Raw genomic sequence first — 17,940 nt, 5'->3', positions numbered from 1 at the left:
GCACATATGACCATGTGTAGTATGTAAACTGCAAACACAATTGACTGACCTCTCTTAATTGTGCAATGGTAATATGAAAATATGATCAGTTACTTTATTCCACTTTATCTTTATACAGCTGGAAATATTTCTGTAAGATACATCATTAGAAAGGGAAAGAAATAATAAAAAAAGTACATAAAAAATTTAGTAAGGTCTAGATCCCCACCAACAGCATGCATTACTTCTTCATTGATTAGACATATACATGGCACTGGTTGCATGCAGTATGCTGTTCTCAGCATTTTAGGTACATTAACTTGTCCACTGTTAACAGTGACTTTGTGAGAGGGACACGCTGTCCCCCAGTTTATAGGCAGGAGGGGAGTGAGAGAGGTGTGTATGCCCACAGCTGAGGGGCAGACCTGGGTGGCAAGCTCAGGCTGGCCTCACACCCTGTGCCCAGTTGCCTGTCAACAGCACCTGTGTCTGTGCCCTTGTGCCAACACTGCTCTTTGACCTTAACGCTGTTCCCGATTTGATGAGTGAAGTGCCATTCCTCATTGTTATTTCAATTTGCATTCCCTTAGTTATTAACCAAGACAGATTTTTGTTTCAACACCTTCCTAGGAACTAAAACATCCAAGCAGATAAACTAGGTGAGAAAGTGAAAAAATTATCCCAATAAGCAGAATTCCTGGGGATTTCAAAAACAGTTCCTTTCATAATCAAAAACAGTTAATTAAATACTGGCTGAAAGAGCTACAGACCCACCAGTCACCTTCCAGGTTCAACCCCACGATGAAGTTGTGACTCATGACTACACCACTGTGCGTCACACAGGAGTGTGACGTACCGGAGGGATAATACCAGAAATGTTCAGGGCTGTACAGAGGTGGTCCTTATACTGAGAGAAGGAAGCGGGTACGTAGCTATGTATGGCCAATTCTGCAATGACAGCAAAGGGACAAAGACCAGAGTTAAAGGTAATGAGAGAGGAAGGTGCACATCAGCCTCAGCATGTGCCTCATAAGGGACGGGCTTGAGGGCGAATGGCTGCCATCAGATAGTTTGCACCACTGTTTACTAGTCACTTCACTTCCAGCCTCAAATTACCAGCTACACTTCTACTACTCATGCTTGTGGAACATCTGAAGAAAAGCAGCTATCGATCCCTATGAACACATCTACAGTTTGCTACTACTGAGAGCAAATGGCCTGGCCGAAGCTCAAACACACATTAATGTGAAATAAACAAAGTCAAGCGAATAATAGGCAGTTGTAACGATTTCCATCCCAGGACTAATCCACTGACTGCTGCCACATCTGCAAAGGTCAAGGACAGGGCTACTCACTGAGCCCTCTGCTGGCAGGAAATCAAGGGTCCCTTCTCCTCCCATTTTACACAGGCAATCTCTAATCCAGTAATTCCCAATTCAGGGACATGTGGAGAGCAGAGGAGTTAAGTCTTGGGTAACCGCACGTTCCTTCTCTAGCAACAATATTTATATATTAGAGCATTGTTGTATAACACAGCATTGCAGAACAATACACACAAGTGCATATATATGTATATATAAACATATTATAAACATAATGTTATCGTAGCAATGCTAGCATTGATAACCGTGCAAACACCTGCCTAATTCACCCTCTGTACCAGGGATACCTCAGAACTCTGTGTATACTGACACATTTGATGCTCATGTGACCTTGGGGTGTGGGCTCCGCTGAACCCCTCCTTCTATGGATGAAACCTTGAGGCCTGAAGGTTAAGGTTGTGCCAAGCTACAAAGCCACCTAGTGCCAAAGCAAAGCAAATGGAGAGCCAGAATGTAGTCCAGGCCACCAGATCCTGACTCTCTGGGCCAGGATCCCTGGACAGGAAGGACCTGAGGGTGACATGCTCCTGGGGTCCAGGAGCTCCTCCACATGGCATCAAAGTGCCTCCTGTAACTCTGCTTCCCTGGGAAACACGTCTGTATTTCCAGACAAACCTCTGAAAAGTGGCAGGGCCATCAGTCTACTCGAGGGGAGGGGCCTCCTTCTGCCTTCAGCAGTCAGGCCTTCCCTCTGAACCCGGACCTTTCTTCCAGGAGCTGCCCTGCTCCTCCTGTCTGGACAGTCTTTCTTACAGACAACTGTGAGCGGGCCCCAGGCAGGAGCCTGGGCGACCAAACGCACAAACACGGGCTGGAGACAACCTCCGCTGGTTTCCTTCTCCAGGTTCATCTTTCCCACCGCAGCAGGACGGCCACTGATAAATGACGAACGCTGGCAAAAGTGCCCTTTAAAGGATGGGGGCAGCTGAGCTCCTGTCCTTGTTTTAACAGGAACTGTATTTTGGGGGGACACTCCTGCAACACAAATTTCAGCAGAAATCCAGTCAAATCCACGGGTGTACCCACAATCAATGTTTAGTATGCTAAAGACTCTCCAAATGCAACAGATACCTGAGGTCTGAGTTACATTCATGATTTTTAATAGTGAAAGGCACAGGGTTTAAACAGCATACACCCAAGTTATGAGCTAATGTAACTTTTTCCCCTTTCTTTGGTAAGAGCAATATGTGTCCTTTGAGAAAAAAAAAAAGAACTGCATAGAACAGAAAAAGAGTATGTTCACTGACATTTGTGTCTCACCTGTGTAGTTTAGTATGTAGCTTCCAAAATTTTTAGGGATACTTATTTTATTTTCAGCCAGAAAAAGGATCACACCACCACACAAGCTGTTTGTGACTGGTTCTGTGTGCCCCGGCTGCTCTCCCACAAGTAAGCGCAGGCTCTCGGGCGGAGCTGGCTGGGACAGCCAGCCTGCAAGTCAGGGGTGGGGCCCCTGACGGCTGCCTGCTCTCTGTGCAGCTCCTGTCCCCACCATCAAATCCTTCTGTGCACAGTTCAGTCACACACAAAACAAAGCAGAACTTGCTCTTAAACGCAAGCAGTCAGGAGAACTTAATTTCAACAAGATAACACAGTTACTTTGCTCTTCAATGCCACTTAATTGAGTCATATTTTCACTTAGATTAATATCATCTCCAAACTGATTTGTGGTAAGAAGTTTTAAAATTTTATCTAAATTTTTCGATAAAACTACAAACAATGTATTTTATCTTGTTGTGTTTTAGAAACAAGATTATACATCTCCAAGTCTGACTATTTGAGAGGTCAAAAACATTCCTGAAAATCCCACTGCAATTCTGAAGCCTGTGTTAACCCTGTCTCACCCTGGGTCCCGGGTTGGCAGTGTCAGTGCCACATGGGTCAGTGCGCACAGCCACCCCCTGGGTGTCTTTTCTCTCAGGTTTCTCCCAGCTTTCTAAATGCAAGTTTAGACATTTTCAACGTGGAAAGTGGTTATGGTGGCAAGGGGTATCTTTATTCTTCTCTGGAACTATTGGTTTAATTACATATTAAAATGTACATGTTTTATAAAATTATTACCTATTCATTGCTAAAGCATCGAGGTATTGAAATAATACTTTGTAGTTAAGCCACAGACTTTTTTTAGTTCAACCAACATTATCACGATGTAGCTTTAAAAAAAACTGACTCTGTCATGTATATTCTAGAGACAGAAAACCATTCAGCAATCTCGGAGCTATTTGGAGCCAGAGAATAATAAGTGGGTGTGTTCTTTATGTATTTTGCCCTTTTTTGAGGGAGGGAATTCTACTGAAGACTTTAAACATCATGTATCCACATTTCTCCAATATTGTTTACTCTATGATGAATTTTCAGAGAAAAAGGAAATGCAAAACACTGACCTGGATGATGCCAGTTTAAAAGGAAGAAAGGAGATTCACTCCCTGGGTGGAAACATGGGTCACACAGGAAGCCAGAGCAGGCTTCTCTAGGGAACACTGTGGCCCTCTGCCACCACCTGGCTGACACTCATGAAAACAGACACACACGAAGAGGACACATATGAAGACAGGCATGTCTCCTGCCCACATTCCTTCAAGTTCTCCAACTCATGTTCTTAAAAATCCTCAACTATTCTGCAGTGAACATCATTTGTTTTCTAGCCCGACCTCACTTTCTCCTGGAGAGCAGCCTTCCCCTGAGGGGGGCTAACAGGGGCTGGTCCTGGCAGTCCAGTGCTGCCTGGGCAGCACTTCTGGGAGGCATGTTGCCCTGGAAGCCTGGTGCCAGCCAACTGCTGCCCCCAGGCCATGGCCAGGGTCCTGCTGCGGGCTCTCTGGAGCACCTGTGCACGCTGCACACTTTCAAGTGGGAGGTTCCCATCAACTCTGTACACCCCCAACCTTCCAATATGTTCCCTGCCTTGTAAGCAAGAGGCATTCTTACAAGACGAGTGGCATCAAGACACTTAATGGCTGTGACCAGGGGCACCAACCCATTAGGCCTGGCCATCTGCTCTGGAAGGTCAGCTCAGAGCAGCCTGTGAAGCTGGACGAGTGCACACAGCTGTCCCCACACAGGTCTCTGGCCGCCTGAGCAGCTTTCCCGTAACCACTCAGCTTGCTGATTTACGTACTATTTTTTTTACAGAAGAGAATTAAAGATTAACATACACCCCAGGAAAGGCCAAAAGTCTCTGCATGTCATGAGCACTGGAAATGCATCACCAGTTTTATTTTCACCAATGACCACGCACAATAACTGATTATTATTTTTTAATTAAGTGGATGAAAAGCCAAGTGAGCCATCAGCTGCTCCCGGCTCCTTACTGGAAGTTCATCATCAGGGTAGAAGCCACCGATCCGGGAAGACAGGAGAGCACAAGATACCAGGACATAACTGCTCGCTCACATGGCTGTGTGGAGGAAAATGGCCGTCCACAAATTCGCTTTAACAAAGGGTTACTTCCTTGCAACAAAACAGGAAAATATAGCAGCCTAAGACTTTAAAGAATATATTCTATGAGCAGTTAAACAAAATGTGTGATTGCAATGCTCCCGACACTAGACCTTGTAGTGACATTTAAGAAAGTGCCCGTTTAGTCCTCACACCAAAATCCTTGAGGAGCAATGAATGACGAGGCTTCCTGGCCCCCACTCAAAATGGTGTGAATAAAATGAATCAAAGCTTTCTTCCTTAACAACCTGGCCTCTGGCCTCTTTATGTGGAAAATTCCCTTTGGGTCTTCAATGTGTTTCAGGGAGGAACAAAAGCACTCAGCACAAAGTACAGCATGATTTTAAATGCTCGATTCCCAAAACAAGACTTTGTCCCAACATTTCAGTGGGCACCAGAAACAGGGAGTTTTAACCTAAATTCACATGATACAGAAAACAGCCTAGAGACCAGTATTCAATAAAAATCAATTTTGAGTGCTGTTTTCATCAAATATGTTTGAAAATAGCTTAACAAGAAACATGTAAGAAACAAGGACAATGAAAGATTCTAAATGAGCTTAGCATTCAGTTCTCTCCTGAAGATATTCACCACTGAAATCAAGTCCTTGTCACTTAAATCTACCTCTGCACAGAGTCTAAGTGCAATAGCTAATTAGAAAGACTGCTCTTTCACATAACCACCAGCACTCAACAGCTGAAAACCACATTGTACACACAATCATTCAACGAGAAGACGACTGTCTTGGAAATGCTGAAGAACGTGATCGAGGCAAAGGAACAAATGTGAGATAAAAAGATGTGACCAGAGGCCTGTTTGTTTTGACTATATTATTATCCGTATCTGTTTAGAACACTAAAACTGTACCTTTTTGTCCTATACATTCTATGGCCCCTTCTTGCTTTATGCAGGAGCAACACGACTAACTGCTCCACCAACTGGTCGCCAGAGAGACCGTCCTGGGGGCCCCTGCATCAGTGAACCCAGCGAACATGAAACTCCCAGCTGGGTGCCTCATCCCCGGATGCTTGCAAGGAGTTTTGGTCCTGTCCTAGTTCTGGCTTCATCTACCAGTTATTGGGGAAATAACAGGTGAGAGCTCACAGGAGTGATGGTGGCCAAGGTTGTGGGCAGGCTGTGAGAAACTGAGGCAAATGTGCACCCAGGTCTGCAGAAAAGCCAGCTCAGCTCAGAAGCAAGGCTGCCAACGTGTGTCACGTCACAGTTCTGTAAACACAGTGAGTGCCACCACACGCCAGGGGAACAGAGCCAGGAAGGTGCAGCTGACTGAAGGAGGAGTCGGAACCACAGATAAGGGAGCGACCCTGGACACAGGCCCGCACACAGGTACTCTTAAGGTAGACCTTGTCTGTCTGCCTGAGGTCTGGGTTTAGACTGGAGACCTGGGACCAGGTGGAAAGCACTCACGGGCCACATAAGGTACACTCAGTAAATGGCAGCCACTTACTTTGCCTATTGCTGGTACTGGAGTTTCATCTTTCTAAAGAAATATTTTTTAAAAATCATTTTAATGTTAAAATTATATTTAAATTTTTAAAAAATTTTTAATTGTTGTTCAAGTACAGTTTTCTGCCTTTTACCCCCATCCCAGCCCACCCCCGCCAGCCCTCCCCACCTCCCTGCCACTTCCACCCCCCCTTGTTAATGTCCATGTGTCTTTATACTTGTTCCAGCAAACCCTCCCCCTTTTCCCCTGAAACTGCCTCTCCTCTCCCCTCTGGGCACTGTCAGCCTGTTCTCTATTTCAGTGTCTTTAGTTATATTTTGCTTGTGTGTTTGTTTTGTTGATTAGATTCCTGTTAAAGGTGAGATCATGTGGTATTTGTCTTTCACCATCTGGCTTATTTTAAAAAATATTTTTTAAATGTTAAAAACTTTATAGAAAAACAACTTAAAAATCCTTCACTTATCCCCTCTCCTTCTGCCAATCAACTCTGACATAACTCAGGCTGCTGCATCTTAATGGCACAGAAAGTACATTTTTAGGCAAAGCAAATAAGTAAATCATTTCATTGTAGCACTGAATTTTCTGGATGTGTGAACTGTTCATTCCGTGGACTATCGGTGGCAATGGTACTATGCCACAAAGCTGTGGAGTCCCAGACATTTTTTGGTGCAGGGACCGAGGCCTGGAGAGAAGGGACTTGCCCAGGGTCATGTGGCCAACCTGGGCAGCGGCAAGGACGCCTGCTCACAAGCTTCCGGAGGCTCCATCTCCTCTGAAGCTACTCAGAGGTTCAAATGAGACACACACTTTAGTAAGTGAAGAACACTGTGGAAGTAAGTCTGCTACCACAACCCTGAAGTGCTCTGTCGTCCAAGGTCAGAGAGATAAGTCAGAAGACTGTTATTAGGGTGACAGGGACATCTCTTAAAAAATAAATATTAGAGTATGGTCAGTGGTGCAGTGTTTCCTAATCAATTTTCATTACGTTAGAGACTTTTAATATTGGCTCAGTCAAAATCAGAAGTTGCTTCTGATACTTTAAACATTTTAGATTTCTTAGCCTGTTAGTCAGATGGTCTGGTTAATTTCACATTAACAAATACCTAAGAGCATCTGGTTTCTCATTTCAGGACACTCTTCCAGTGTGTATTTTTGGGAAGCCAAACCTTCCAATAATCAAGAGCAGAACTCCTGTGCTTTGTGGCCTGAAAGCCCTCTCACCCCTTCTCATAATGGAGCACGTCTGTGTGACAGGAAATAAAACCTAATTAGAGACAGAATCTAAGGGTACTGAAAAATAAGTCATGGTACAAGCTACAAACACCTGGATGATGCACCCCCTGCCACTCACATCAGTGTGGATGACTGGTAGTTGAGGGTTGTGCGCCTTCCCAGCAGCGCTCATCCTGGGCAGGGCAGGCTCTCACAGGCCCACACCCGTGCGCCCTAGCACTGCTCAGAGGTGGAGGTGCTATTGTGGTGACCTATGACCTCAACCCAGGGTACCCAGCAAGAGCACCCACCACCTGCACTCACACCAGACCAGAAAGCCCCAAATGAGCTGCCAAGTGGCTCCAAACATCAGAAACCTGGCACTTTTAAAAGTGCAGTGTGTGTAAAGTTTCAGAGGGCAGTGAGTGCAGATGACACAGAACCTCCATGTCAAAGGCCACAGGCAACAAAAATTCCCCTCAACCCAGCACTGACTCTATTTCACTCCTCATTAAACAGGGCCTGACGCAAGCAAACAGGGAAGTGGGCCACCTGCAAGTATAGAATGTCCGTGTCACCCACCCCCACCCCAGTGGGTTTCCACTTGCGCAGGAATTACAGTGAATCGCCAGAGTGAGGGCTGTTTCTCTCTGCAGTGAATCTAGCCTACTATAAAAAAATCCTCTCAGCGTCTTGAAAAGGCGGGCCCTGTTTTATTCCCTCACTGAGATTTACTGCTGTGATTCCCAGGTCTCCCTTAGCGGCTTAATCGCGGCCGTCCCCGAGCTGTCCGCGTAAATTATGTGGCTGTACCTGCGAATGGCCACAGTGAGTGCCTCTGGAGAGCTGGCACAGGGACAGATGACCTCCTGGCGCAGGCCTTTACTTTGAAAGACATTGAGAAATGCATCACAGGAAGAAATGGACCCTGGAATGAAAGAAGGGACAAGATTCAGACAGTGGAAGCCATGCATGCCACTGATTAAAAATATCCCACGATAGGAAATGCTTTTGAAGTTAGGACTCAGGCACATGTGCAACAGGGGGCACAGAAAACATACTTCACTTACTGCAATGTATCATTTATGTTACAAGGAAAGATGACTTTTTCAAGCTTAGAGAACTGAGGAATTTAAAAAAAAAACACAACTTCTCTGCTTAATCAAAGACATTTGCTGACTGATGAACTTGAACAACTTCTCGGAGACTGGTTTTACCATTTTCAATATGGATGTTCTAAAGTGTGGGTAAATGTAACCTTCACACACCGATTTTCAAATCTTTCTGATCTCATGGCACACATAAACTAATTACTAAAAGTCTGCAGCATGCCAAAAATATATTCTTTGCCAATCTGAGAAAAAAATAGGTAAAATTTTGATTCCTTCACACCAGATAGCTGTTGTTGTGGTGGCTGTTGTCATTTTTTTTATTTACAATCTAAGGAGAAGAGGTCAGTGCCCTGACTAAATAGTCAGGTAATACATTTTAAAAATTCTTGCGACACTCCAGTTGAAAATCACTGCCTTAACTAAATGGAGAAAATTTTAAATTAACTTGAATGATGAGACCCAGATATAGTTACTGGGGACCTATTATCTAAAAGATTTCCTAATATAAGTTTACCTTGCTTTGTATAAGACATGCTGCTATATACAGTTATGAGTAAAACCAATTATGTGTTAAAATAGCCCCCAATTTTTGGAGTTATTCTGTAAGTGGGAGAATCATTTACAAAACTAGTAGTAATTAATTAATGGTTTGCAAATCTACTTTTGCATATCAGATGTTAAGAAAGTATACATTGCTTTAATTTACAAATATATACAGTGCAGAGTTTACAACATGGTCAGAAACAAACTTTCTTATATTCCTTTCACTTTCATTCACTTTGCTTATGGCTTACATGCTTGTCTCATAAAAAACAAGCTAGCTGGATTTTATTTCAATTGACTGAAATATTTCTCAAGGTATATGAGGCCTGTCCAGAAAAAGCCCAGCCATTGTTAATATAACAAGAATGGTTTGCGCAACATCGATGTACCCTGGCAGCCAAGGAGAGTGGACTGGCATGCACATGAATGGACAATGACAACTTCACTGTACTAGTCAGTTGGCGTGGTAGACACCAGTGAGTGAGCATGTGTATTATGTGGCCATCACATTCAAAATGACTTGAGTACAGCAACGCATCTGCATCAATTTTGCATTAAGCTTGAACATTCTTCCACAGAAACTACTTGGATGACTCAAAAGGCTTTGGGGGACGATGCAATGAGTGCAGAGCAAATGAAAGTGTGGCACACATGCTTCAAAGATGGTCAAGAATCTGTTGAAAGTGATCCACATTCTGGAAGGCCTGTAACAAACACAACATCTGAAAATGTTGAATGTGTATGGGCTGCAATCAACAAAGATTGGTGGCTGACGATGCAAGAACTAGTAGTTGATCTGGGGATTCCAAAAACTACTGTGTCTCAGACTTTGACACAGGGTCTTGGCATGAAATATGTTGTGGCAAAATTCATTCTGCTACCAGAGCAGAAGGAACATTGTACGGCAGTTGCTAATGACTTGATTCAAACTACCACCAATGAACCAGATTTCCTTAAGAAGGTCATAACTGGAGATGAATCACGGGTTTACAGCTGTGGTCCGGAAATGAAGGCCCAGTTGCTCCAATGGAAGTCACCTGGTTCTTCACACCCAAAGAAAGTGCAGCAAAGTTGCAGTGAGATCAAGACCATGTTAACTGGTTTTGATTGGGGAGGTGTTGTCTAAAATAAGTATGCCTCTCCAGGCCAAACAATTAATAAGGAGTACCCCCTCAATGTTCTTTGTTGGTTGAGAGATGCAATATGATGAAAACAGCCACAGCTGTGGACAACTGGTCACTGGCAGCATCCCCGTGACAATGTACCTGCTCACACATCAGGTATCATGCAGTTTTGTGATGAAACATCAATCACCCAGGTGACTCAGTCCCCCTATAGCCCAGATTTGATGCTCCGCAACTTCTGACTTTTTCCAAAACTAAAATCACCTTTGATAGGGAAGAGATTTCAGACTGTTGATGAGATTCAGGAAAATATGACAGGGCAGCTAATAGCAATTCCAACAAAGAATTTTGCAGTGTCTTAAACAGTGGAAAAGACTCTGGGAGAATTGTGTGAAGTCCCAAAGTGCCTACTATGAAGGGAACTCAGGCATCATTGTCCTATGTACAGTGTTTCTTGTATCTTCAATAAATGTCTCTTTCATAGTACATGGCTGGATACTTTCTGGACAGATCTCATATTAACAATATTCTGTGAAACTACCTACCAATTAACTTTACCTAGATAATTTTTGCTATAGGATTTGATAATGAAATTTCATTAAAAATTACAAGTTAATTTCCTGATCAATAAAACTAGTATGGACCATAAAATAATAATAGTTAATATTTCTTGAGAATTTATTACATCCCAAGTAACTATATATGTAGGGATTACTTCATTTAATCCTCATTAATTCTTATGATTTAAGTGTCACGTTGAAGTTAAAAAAAAAGAGAAGAATTTTTAAAAAGTGACATTCTCTACAGAATCAGGAGGTAGAAGAGCCAGAACTTGACCCCAGGGCCGTGTCTGGAAGTCCCATGTTCTCCTCTGGCACACCGTGGTGCCTTTAGCCAGTGAGTACTTCTGTTTGGTTATTATTTTGAGACCACTTCTTAACTAAGGTAAAGAGCAGAAAAAGAAAAATTGAAGTGCACAGAATAAACCCGGGCGATGAGGACCCTGCTGCCTGCTTGTCCTCTCTTGAGCAGCAAATGTCGCTTACAGGGGTTTGCGCCGTCAGCTACGATCAGCATCCGCAGAGAGGAAAGGTTGATGTCTCTCTGATCCCTGTGTGCTACCAACGCCCAGTGCATGTCCCTGGACTTGACACAGGCCACTTTTGCTGAAGTAGAAGCAGAGGGAAAGGAATTAATGTGTGGACCATCAGACTGGGAGGCATTAAAAGAGGGACTCATGATAGTGGGGCAACGCCCAGGCCACTCCGGGATGCACCTTTGTACTGGCAGACCTTCTGGATCCAGGAGAGCGGGTTCACCTTCATCAGAGAGTACGGGATGCTGATCACGTGCATCATGTTCATGACGCTCTGCAACCAAGGACACACACAGAGGTGAGACAGGAGAGGCCCTTCCCACCAGCACCAGGCTCCAGGCAGGGGTGCAACAGGACAGGCTGGGGGCTCTTTACACTGCTGGGGTGCTCAGTGCCCATGGGCGGCCAATCCCAGTGTATGCCAGGATAATCTGGGAAGGGAAGTCTCTATGGCTATCTAGTCCTCTCGGCTCCTGCTTTTCCTGATACAGGTAGAGAATCTAAGTCCAAATACTTTTTAAAAAATATATAAAGCCTTTAATTAAATGATTATCATTTTTTAAGGTCCTTTCATAGTGGGAAGTGGTTATATCACCCTTAGTGACCCCAAAAAGATTCATTTCTTTAAAATGAATGACCAAAACTAACTTCAAAATACCAGACTTACTGGGGGAATCACTTTGTATATTACATGAATGTCTAACTACTTTACTGTGCACTTGAACTAACATAAAATAATACTGAATGTCAACTGTAATTGAAAAAAAAAGCAAAAGCAAATTAAAAAAAAATAAAATAAATGGTTAGTCCCTACATGCTTCAGGTAGGACTCACACACCTGTCTGGATGTCATTTTGTCCAATGCACTCAGGCACTGGCAGTTAAGGGACTACAAAGAAGGAGCGTTGGCCAGAACCCTCCCTGGCTGGCTCTGTCACATCAGGATTCCCTCTGTTACTGTGGGAGGAGGTGGAGGGAGAGGGCATGGATGCTCCAGAGAGTGATGGCCTAATTCTAGAAGCTCTGAAGGAAAATGACCACCTACACCTTCCCAGGTAGAAGTGAGCCTACTGACCCCTCTCACCTTGGTTGCTCCCCACTCCACACTGGGTGTGAGGGCACCTTCCACCACACAGAAGATGCCACAGGACAGTGTGTGTGGCCCTCTAGCCAGACCTGCCTTGCTCTAGACAGTGGTAGCAAGAGACTTAGAAACTGCTGGTTCTTAGGGCAGTAATCCAGAGCAGCAGAAAGCAGGAGGAAGCCAGTATTGACAAGATCTACCACAGACCTATCACCAAGCTCCTGAAAACACGATTATCATGAGAAACTGACGGCAACAATGACAGCAGCTGTGTCACATCATCAAGTAGGTGGATGGGCGAGGTACTCACTAAACATCAGGCGCATGATTCTTACACAGCATCATCATTCCCACTGGACAGATAGGGAACCTGAGATTCAGAGTCACTTGGACAAGAAATGATTTTTGGGCTCAGGTGACTTGCCTAGAGTCACAAAACTGTAAGTATGACCACCCTGTGGCCTGCAGGCCACATGCAGCCCAGGATGGCTGTGAATGCAGCCCAACACAAAATTGTAAATTCACTTAAAATATTATGAGATTTTTTTGTGATTACATGTCACAATGTATTTAATGTGTGGCCCAATACAATTCTTCTTCCAGTGTGGTGCAGAGATGCCAAAAGGTTGGACACCCCTGCAAGGAAAGGCTGAGGTCCGAGCCTGGGTTCTCTGACCCTGGGCTCTGTCCATGACACCAGCACGGCAGTGTGAGTGTGCAGGGCGAGTCAGGCTCATGTGGCTTGTCATCCACTGGTATCCAGACAAGAGAAACGAACTGTACAGATCACAGAAAGAAGCTGCCGATCTGGAGCTTCTTATGTGACACTTAAATGCTCTTGTCCTGATAAATTCTGGTTGAGAAAGAAGCAACGAATTTCACTTTCTGTATTGATGTTCCTATCAATCATGCAAAAGGAACTAGATTTTTCTATTTCAGAAAAGATACAAAGTTTCAGCATAAGAAACTTAAGAAGGAAAATGGGTGATTAAAAATGACCACATATAAAACAGACATGTAAGAGTCTAAGCAGTTATGCTACACATTTTTAAGTGCCAAACGTATCTTAAATAATAAGCCATCTCTCTATAAATGTGCCTGGAGCTTTGAACTGTCATCACTTATCAAGTGGCACTGACAATAACGAGCCATGCATTCTCTACCACGCACACTGAATTTTCATCAAGGGGAGACCTATAAAGGACTTTCTTCTGTAGTATAATGAAACAGGTTCCCACAGAATCCATAAAAAGAAAAAAGAGAATGTTGTTGCCAAAAGAGATGTAAAGTGACCCAGACACAGACACCTGATAACTAACACTGCTGTGTAATCATCAATGACGAAAGTGGGGAGGAAGATCCTGAGCTTTCCATGAGCCTGAGAAAGGCTGCCCTCAGCAGCTGTGACCTCAGTGTGGGTCAGCGACTCAAGCAAGTGGCTGCAGAGACCCACTGGGCTGACTGTGCTTTTGGAAGCTCTGTTAGCTGCCAGTTCAGGACTTCTAACAATGACGACTTTTCCTTATAACTGGGAGGAAGGGGCTTACCCTAGCTGCTAAGGATAAAGATCCCAATTCCAATTCTGACACGAGCACATGCAAATGTAAATACAACACAGCAGGACTGAGCATCCGTCACACTTACTGTTAGGATTCCATGCCAGAGCCCAACGTCTTTCTTGAAATCCAACACATTCACAATTGTTTCAGCTGTACAAATGAGAAGCAAGATTTTTACTTATGACAGACAGGTACAGAACAAAGGGCAAAGAAAATCCAGTGTCACATCAGGGGTAGTGATGGACCTTAGAATGACAACATTTCACTGTATCTTTGTAGAAAGTCTGTAGCCTCCAAAGTGTTGGCCTGCCTGGAAAGCATTTCGAGACAAAATTCTGACATGCACGTTTACAGCAAGGGCTCTTCACACCCTCACTTAAAGCACCTTATTCCTTCCCTTTGCATACACATATTTTCCCGTCCCTGCCTTTTTCCTTTTTTAAAGAAGATTCTTTTCATTTCCATCACATGTTCTCCCAGGAAATCTGGAGGACAGGAGATTTCCAGCGCAGGCCCTCTGCTGCTGCACCACAGAAGCCTCGGGGCTGGGGCTGGGATAACAGAGGAGACGAGAGCTTTAGAAAAGTAGAATGGGGGAGTACTCAAGGGTTGGGAGGCGCTTTTTAAAGGTGAGGGTAAGAAAAGGGGGCTAAAAATATGTGGTTGGAACAACTGCTATGACGGAACATGGAAGCCAAGCTGGAGAGCCAGCCACCAGCAATGCCAAGAACAATGCTTCTGAACAATGCTTTGGAAGTCACACTTGTCAAGTGGCCTGGGCAGGTGGCCCAGCTGCCTGCACCTCTGCCCAGCGCCGCCCAGCGCTGAGCCCCAGGCGTTTACCCACGCCTTGTCTTCCATGTTGGCTTGTTGTTGAGATGTTTGCCAAAGCCTCAGCACTGTGTGCCTGACCACTTTTCAGGGGATGGGCAGAGGGGCTTTCAAGGGAAAACATGCTCAGAGGAAACAACCTACATTGCGGCTTATACAAATACTTTTTCAACTGGGAAATGGAGAGCATATATTTGTCTTTTGTTCCTCCTCTCCGACTCCCACAAGAATGACAACCTTAGACCTTCACTTAAGACAAGGAAACGGCTCATGAAGTTGTAAGAAATGTTGAAATTGAAACTGGAAATGCTGACAAGCAGGGTGGTAATAATTAGAGACAACATGTCTGGATGTCTGGGAAACTAGTCCAAGTAGCAAAAATCAGCAGAACATCGCATGAGAAAAGTTAATTGTTTTCTAAAAAGGAGAATACCAGAAGGATGGGGGAGAGAGAAAAAGAATGAGAAGAATAGAGAAAGCAAAGCATTTCAGACTTCACTGGAGTGGTGGGCACCACCAGCATTGGTGGATATGCTCCCAACGCAGGGACCTCGCTGCAGAGGCTCCAGCCAGAGGGATGACTGGTATGCGGCCTGACCCTTCTAAGATCCCAGGTCAGTGCTGTTACCACGGCTTCCTCTGGTCTCCCTTCCTCTTTGCCTCTATGACCATCCAGTTCCAGTGAAAGAAAATGTGTCATGAAAATGGTTCTCAACTGTGTAGCCCACCCCTGGGAGCTTATGGAACCCACTGCCAGAAACTCGAGTTCAGTTGCTAGAAGTGGCCTAAACATGGGCATTTTTTTTTAACACTTTCAGAGGGATTCTGCTGTGTGGCCAGAGATGAATACACATGGAATTAATTATCTGTGGTGGCCTGAGTAGGGTCCCCTCAAGTTCAGAGGTTGAAGCTTTAAACCCTGAATGTGACTGAATGTGGAGATGGGACTTCTAAGGGCCAAAAGGTGGACCTGATCCAATAGAACCTGTGTCCTTATGAGAAGAGGCAGAGACACTGTATCTTGCACTCTCTCCATGCACACAGGAGAAAGGCCAGGTGAGGACATGGAGAGAAGGTGCTGTCTGGACATCAGGAAAAAATGTTCACCCCCAGGAACCCTCACCTCAGACTTCCCACCAAGACTGTGAGAAACAAGTGTCTACTGTTTAAGCCTTCAGGTTGAGGTATTTGTTACAGCAGCCAGAGCTGAGACACTATACAAGCCAAGTTCACCTGCAGTTGAATTGGGCTCAAATATCACATGACTCTTATGGTTACTAGTAGGAACAGCACCAACTCTTGACTGGTCAACATACAATTCACAGGCCACGGTCTGGAGTCAGGGCCCCCCAGGGAGGGTCCCAGAAGGTCCCACCAATACCTTCTGTGTAGCCGCACGCCTGTGTGAGAGCCTGGCAGTGGGTCAGCAGTGCAATCCTTGTCACGGTCACCCCAAGCACACTTCCATCCTTGCACGTCTTATACTGAAATGAGATGACAATGTAGGGACAAGTGGCACCAAGGAACAAAGCAGGAGCCACATCTATCAGCTCTTCCAGTCACATAAGAGGCTGAAAATCCCCTGATTCTGGAGCTGCATAATACCAGCAATGTGGGGACTTGGTCACAAAGCCCCAGACCCAGTGACTTACCTCGATATATGCGGTGTCATTATTTGCGTCTTTAATGTGTGGGAACCAGTCTCGAGGAGGTTTGGAGAGATGTTTTGACTCTGTGACAAACCATAATAACTTTGGCCAACCTTGGAAATAAAGGACAAATTCCTTTTAGGTGAGTGTTTCCTAGAAAAGAGGTGTGAAGAATCACTTCCCCATTCATGACCATATTTCACACCACCGCATGCCAGAGGGAACCTCTGGTGTTTCCTTTGAGTCAAAGACAACAGTCACGGTGCGAAAGCCACCGCCAGTCAAATCACACCACAGGGCAGGCTGATATGCTGCCAGAGACATTTGTGTGTGGAAAAGAATGCACCTTGGCTGATTCAATGTAGTACATTCCTTCGCAGTGAAGGGCCCGCCTCCTGACTAGGCGCTGACCCAGTCATATGCAACACTGTTGTACCTTTGAACTGGGGGATCTCCCCCGTCGGGCTCTTCGGCAGTCCTTTGTGGCAGGCGTCACTGGTCAAGGCAACGGTAACTCCACAGCTGCCAAGCAGGAAGCCGATCTGCTGGCTTCCTGCGTCCTGGGAAAGGGTAACAAAGAGAAAAGAGGCACAGAGATGAGATGACAGCGGCACTCCTGGCAATACAAGGCCCCATCCTGGGTTCTGGGATGCAAGAAACCTCCCTAATCAACTGTGATTCTGGTACAGGCTGGGCTCTGCAGAACAGCATCAGATCCCAGACTGCCGCTTGCTAGCTGTGTGGCTTTGAATGGGGTAGCTACCTTGCATGGCCTCACTTTTTTCAACAGTACCATGCAGTGAAAGGCAGTCCCCTCACAGGTCTGATGTGAGGGATAAACCAAGCGAGGCAAATAAGTACTCAATGTGGGGCTGGCACCCAGTGGTCTCAGAAAAACTCTCAATTCTGTGAACTATTACTGTAGGACATAAGTATTGTGGAGAATAGAAAAGATTCAAGAAAATGTCTTCATACCGAATAATTACTGACTGCCTGATTGTAAACACTCAGAGCAAAGGGCTCTGCTGCATTTGATCCCATCTACAAATACATGGAGACCTAGCCACCACTACCCACCCTGAGCATGTGTTGCCTTGTGAAATAAGAACAAGTATTAGGCCAGCATGTGTGACACTGGTTCTGGTAACACTGAGCATTGGGAGCCTCCAAATAACCAGCACCAATGTAGGAACATGGTGTCTGCTGTGGGAGGGGCAGCCATGGGAAGCGCCAACCTTGTGAGTTTTGTTGCTTATTGTGTCCAGCTGCCCTGTGGGAAGTCAACTCAATTCTCTTACTTTACTCGCAGTGTGAGTCAGTTAGTGCCACGCTAACTGACTCACACTGTGCAGGAGCTGGCACTGCCAGAACCAAAATGTCTTGACTGCAATGAACCCATCACCTCAGTTCATCCCCATGGGACTCTGCCTGAACCCCTGGACCCTGGTCTGTTGGTGGACTAG

The 17,940-nt window shown here is 45.0% G+C and overlaps 1 protein-coding gene across 4 annotated transcripts in view; it reads right to left on the bottom strand.

Moving 5' to 3' along the window:
• The window catches only part of DIP2C (disco interacting protein 2 homolog C), a 435,220-nt gene that overhangs the window by 113,170 nt on the left and 304,110 nt on the right, over nt 1-17,940 (bottom strand). For all 4 annotated transcript variants that reach the window (XM_036025084.1, XM_028505417.2, XM_036025087.1 and 1 more), the window contains 7 exons: nt 16,914-17,037; nt 16,481-16,590; nt 16,210-16,312; nt 14,083-14,147; nt 11,535-11,628; nt 11,305-11,424; nt 8,293-8,407 (listed from right to left, as the gene is read on the bottom strand). In XM_036025084.1, the coding sequence (XP_035880977.1) occupies nt 8,293-8,407; nt 11,305-11,424; nt 11,535-11,628; nt 14,083-14,147; nt 16,210-16,312; nt 16,481-16,590; nt 16,914-17,037 (731 nt within the window). The remainder of the gene's footprint in view (nt 1-8,292; nt 8,408-11,304; nt 11,425-11,534; nt 11,629-14,082; nt 14,148-16,209; nt 16,313-16,480; nt 16,591-16,913; nt 17,038-17,940) is intronic.

This window comes from Phyllostomus discolor, chromosome 1, assembly GCF_004126475.2.
Source record: "Phyllostomus discolor isolate MPI-MPIP mPhyDis1 chromosome 1, mPhyDis1.pri.v3, whole genome shotgun sequence".
NCBI lineage: Eukaryota > Metazoa > Chordata > Mammalia > Chiroptera > Phyllostomidae > Phyllostomus > Phyllostomus discolor.
This window is presented reverse-complemented; position numbering and strand designations above follow the sequence as displayed.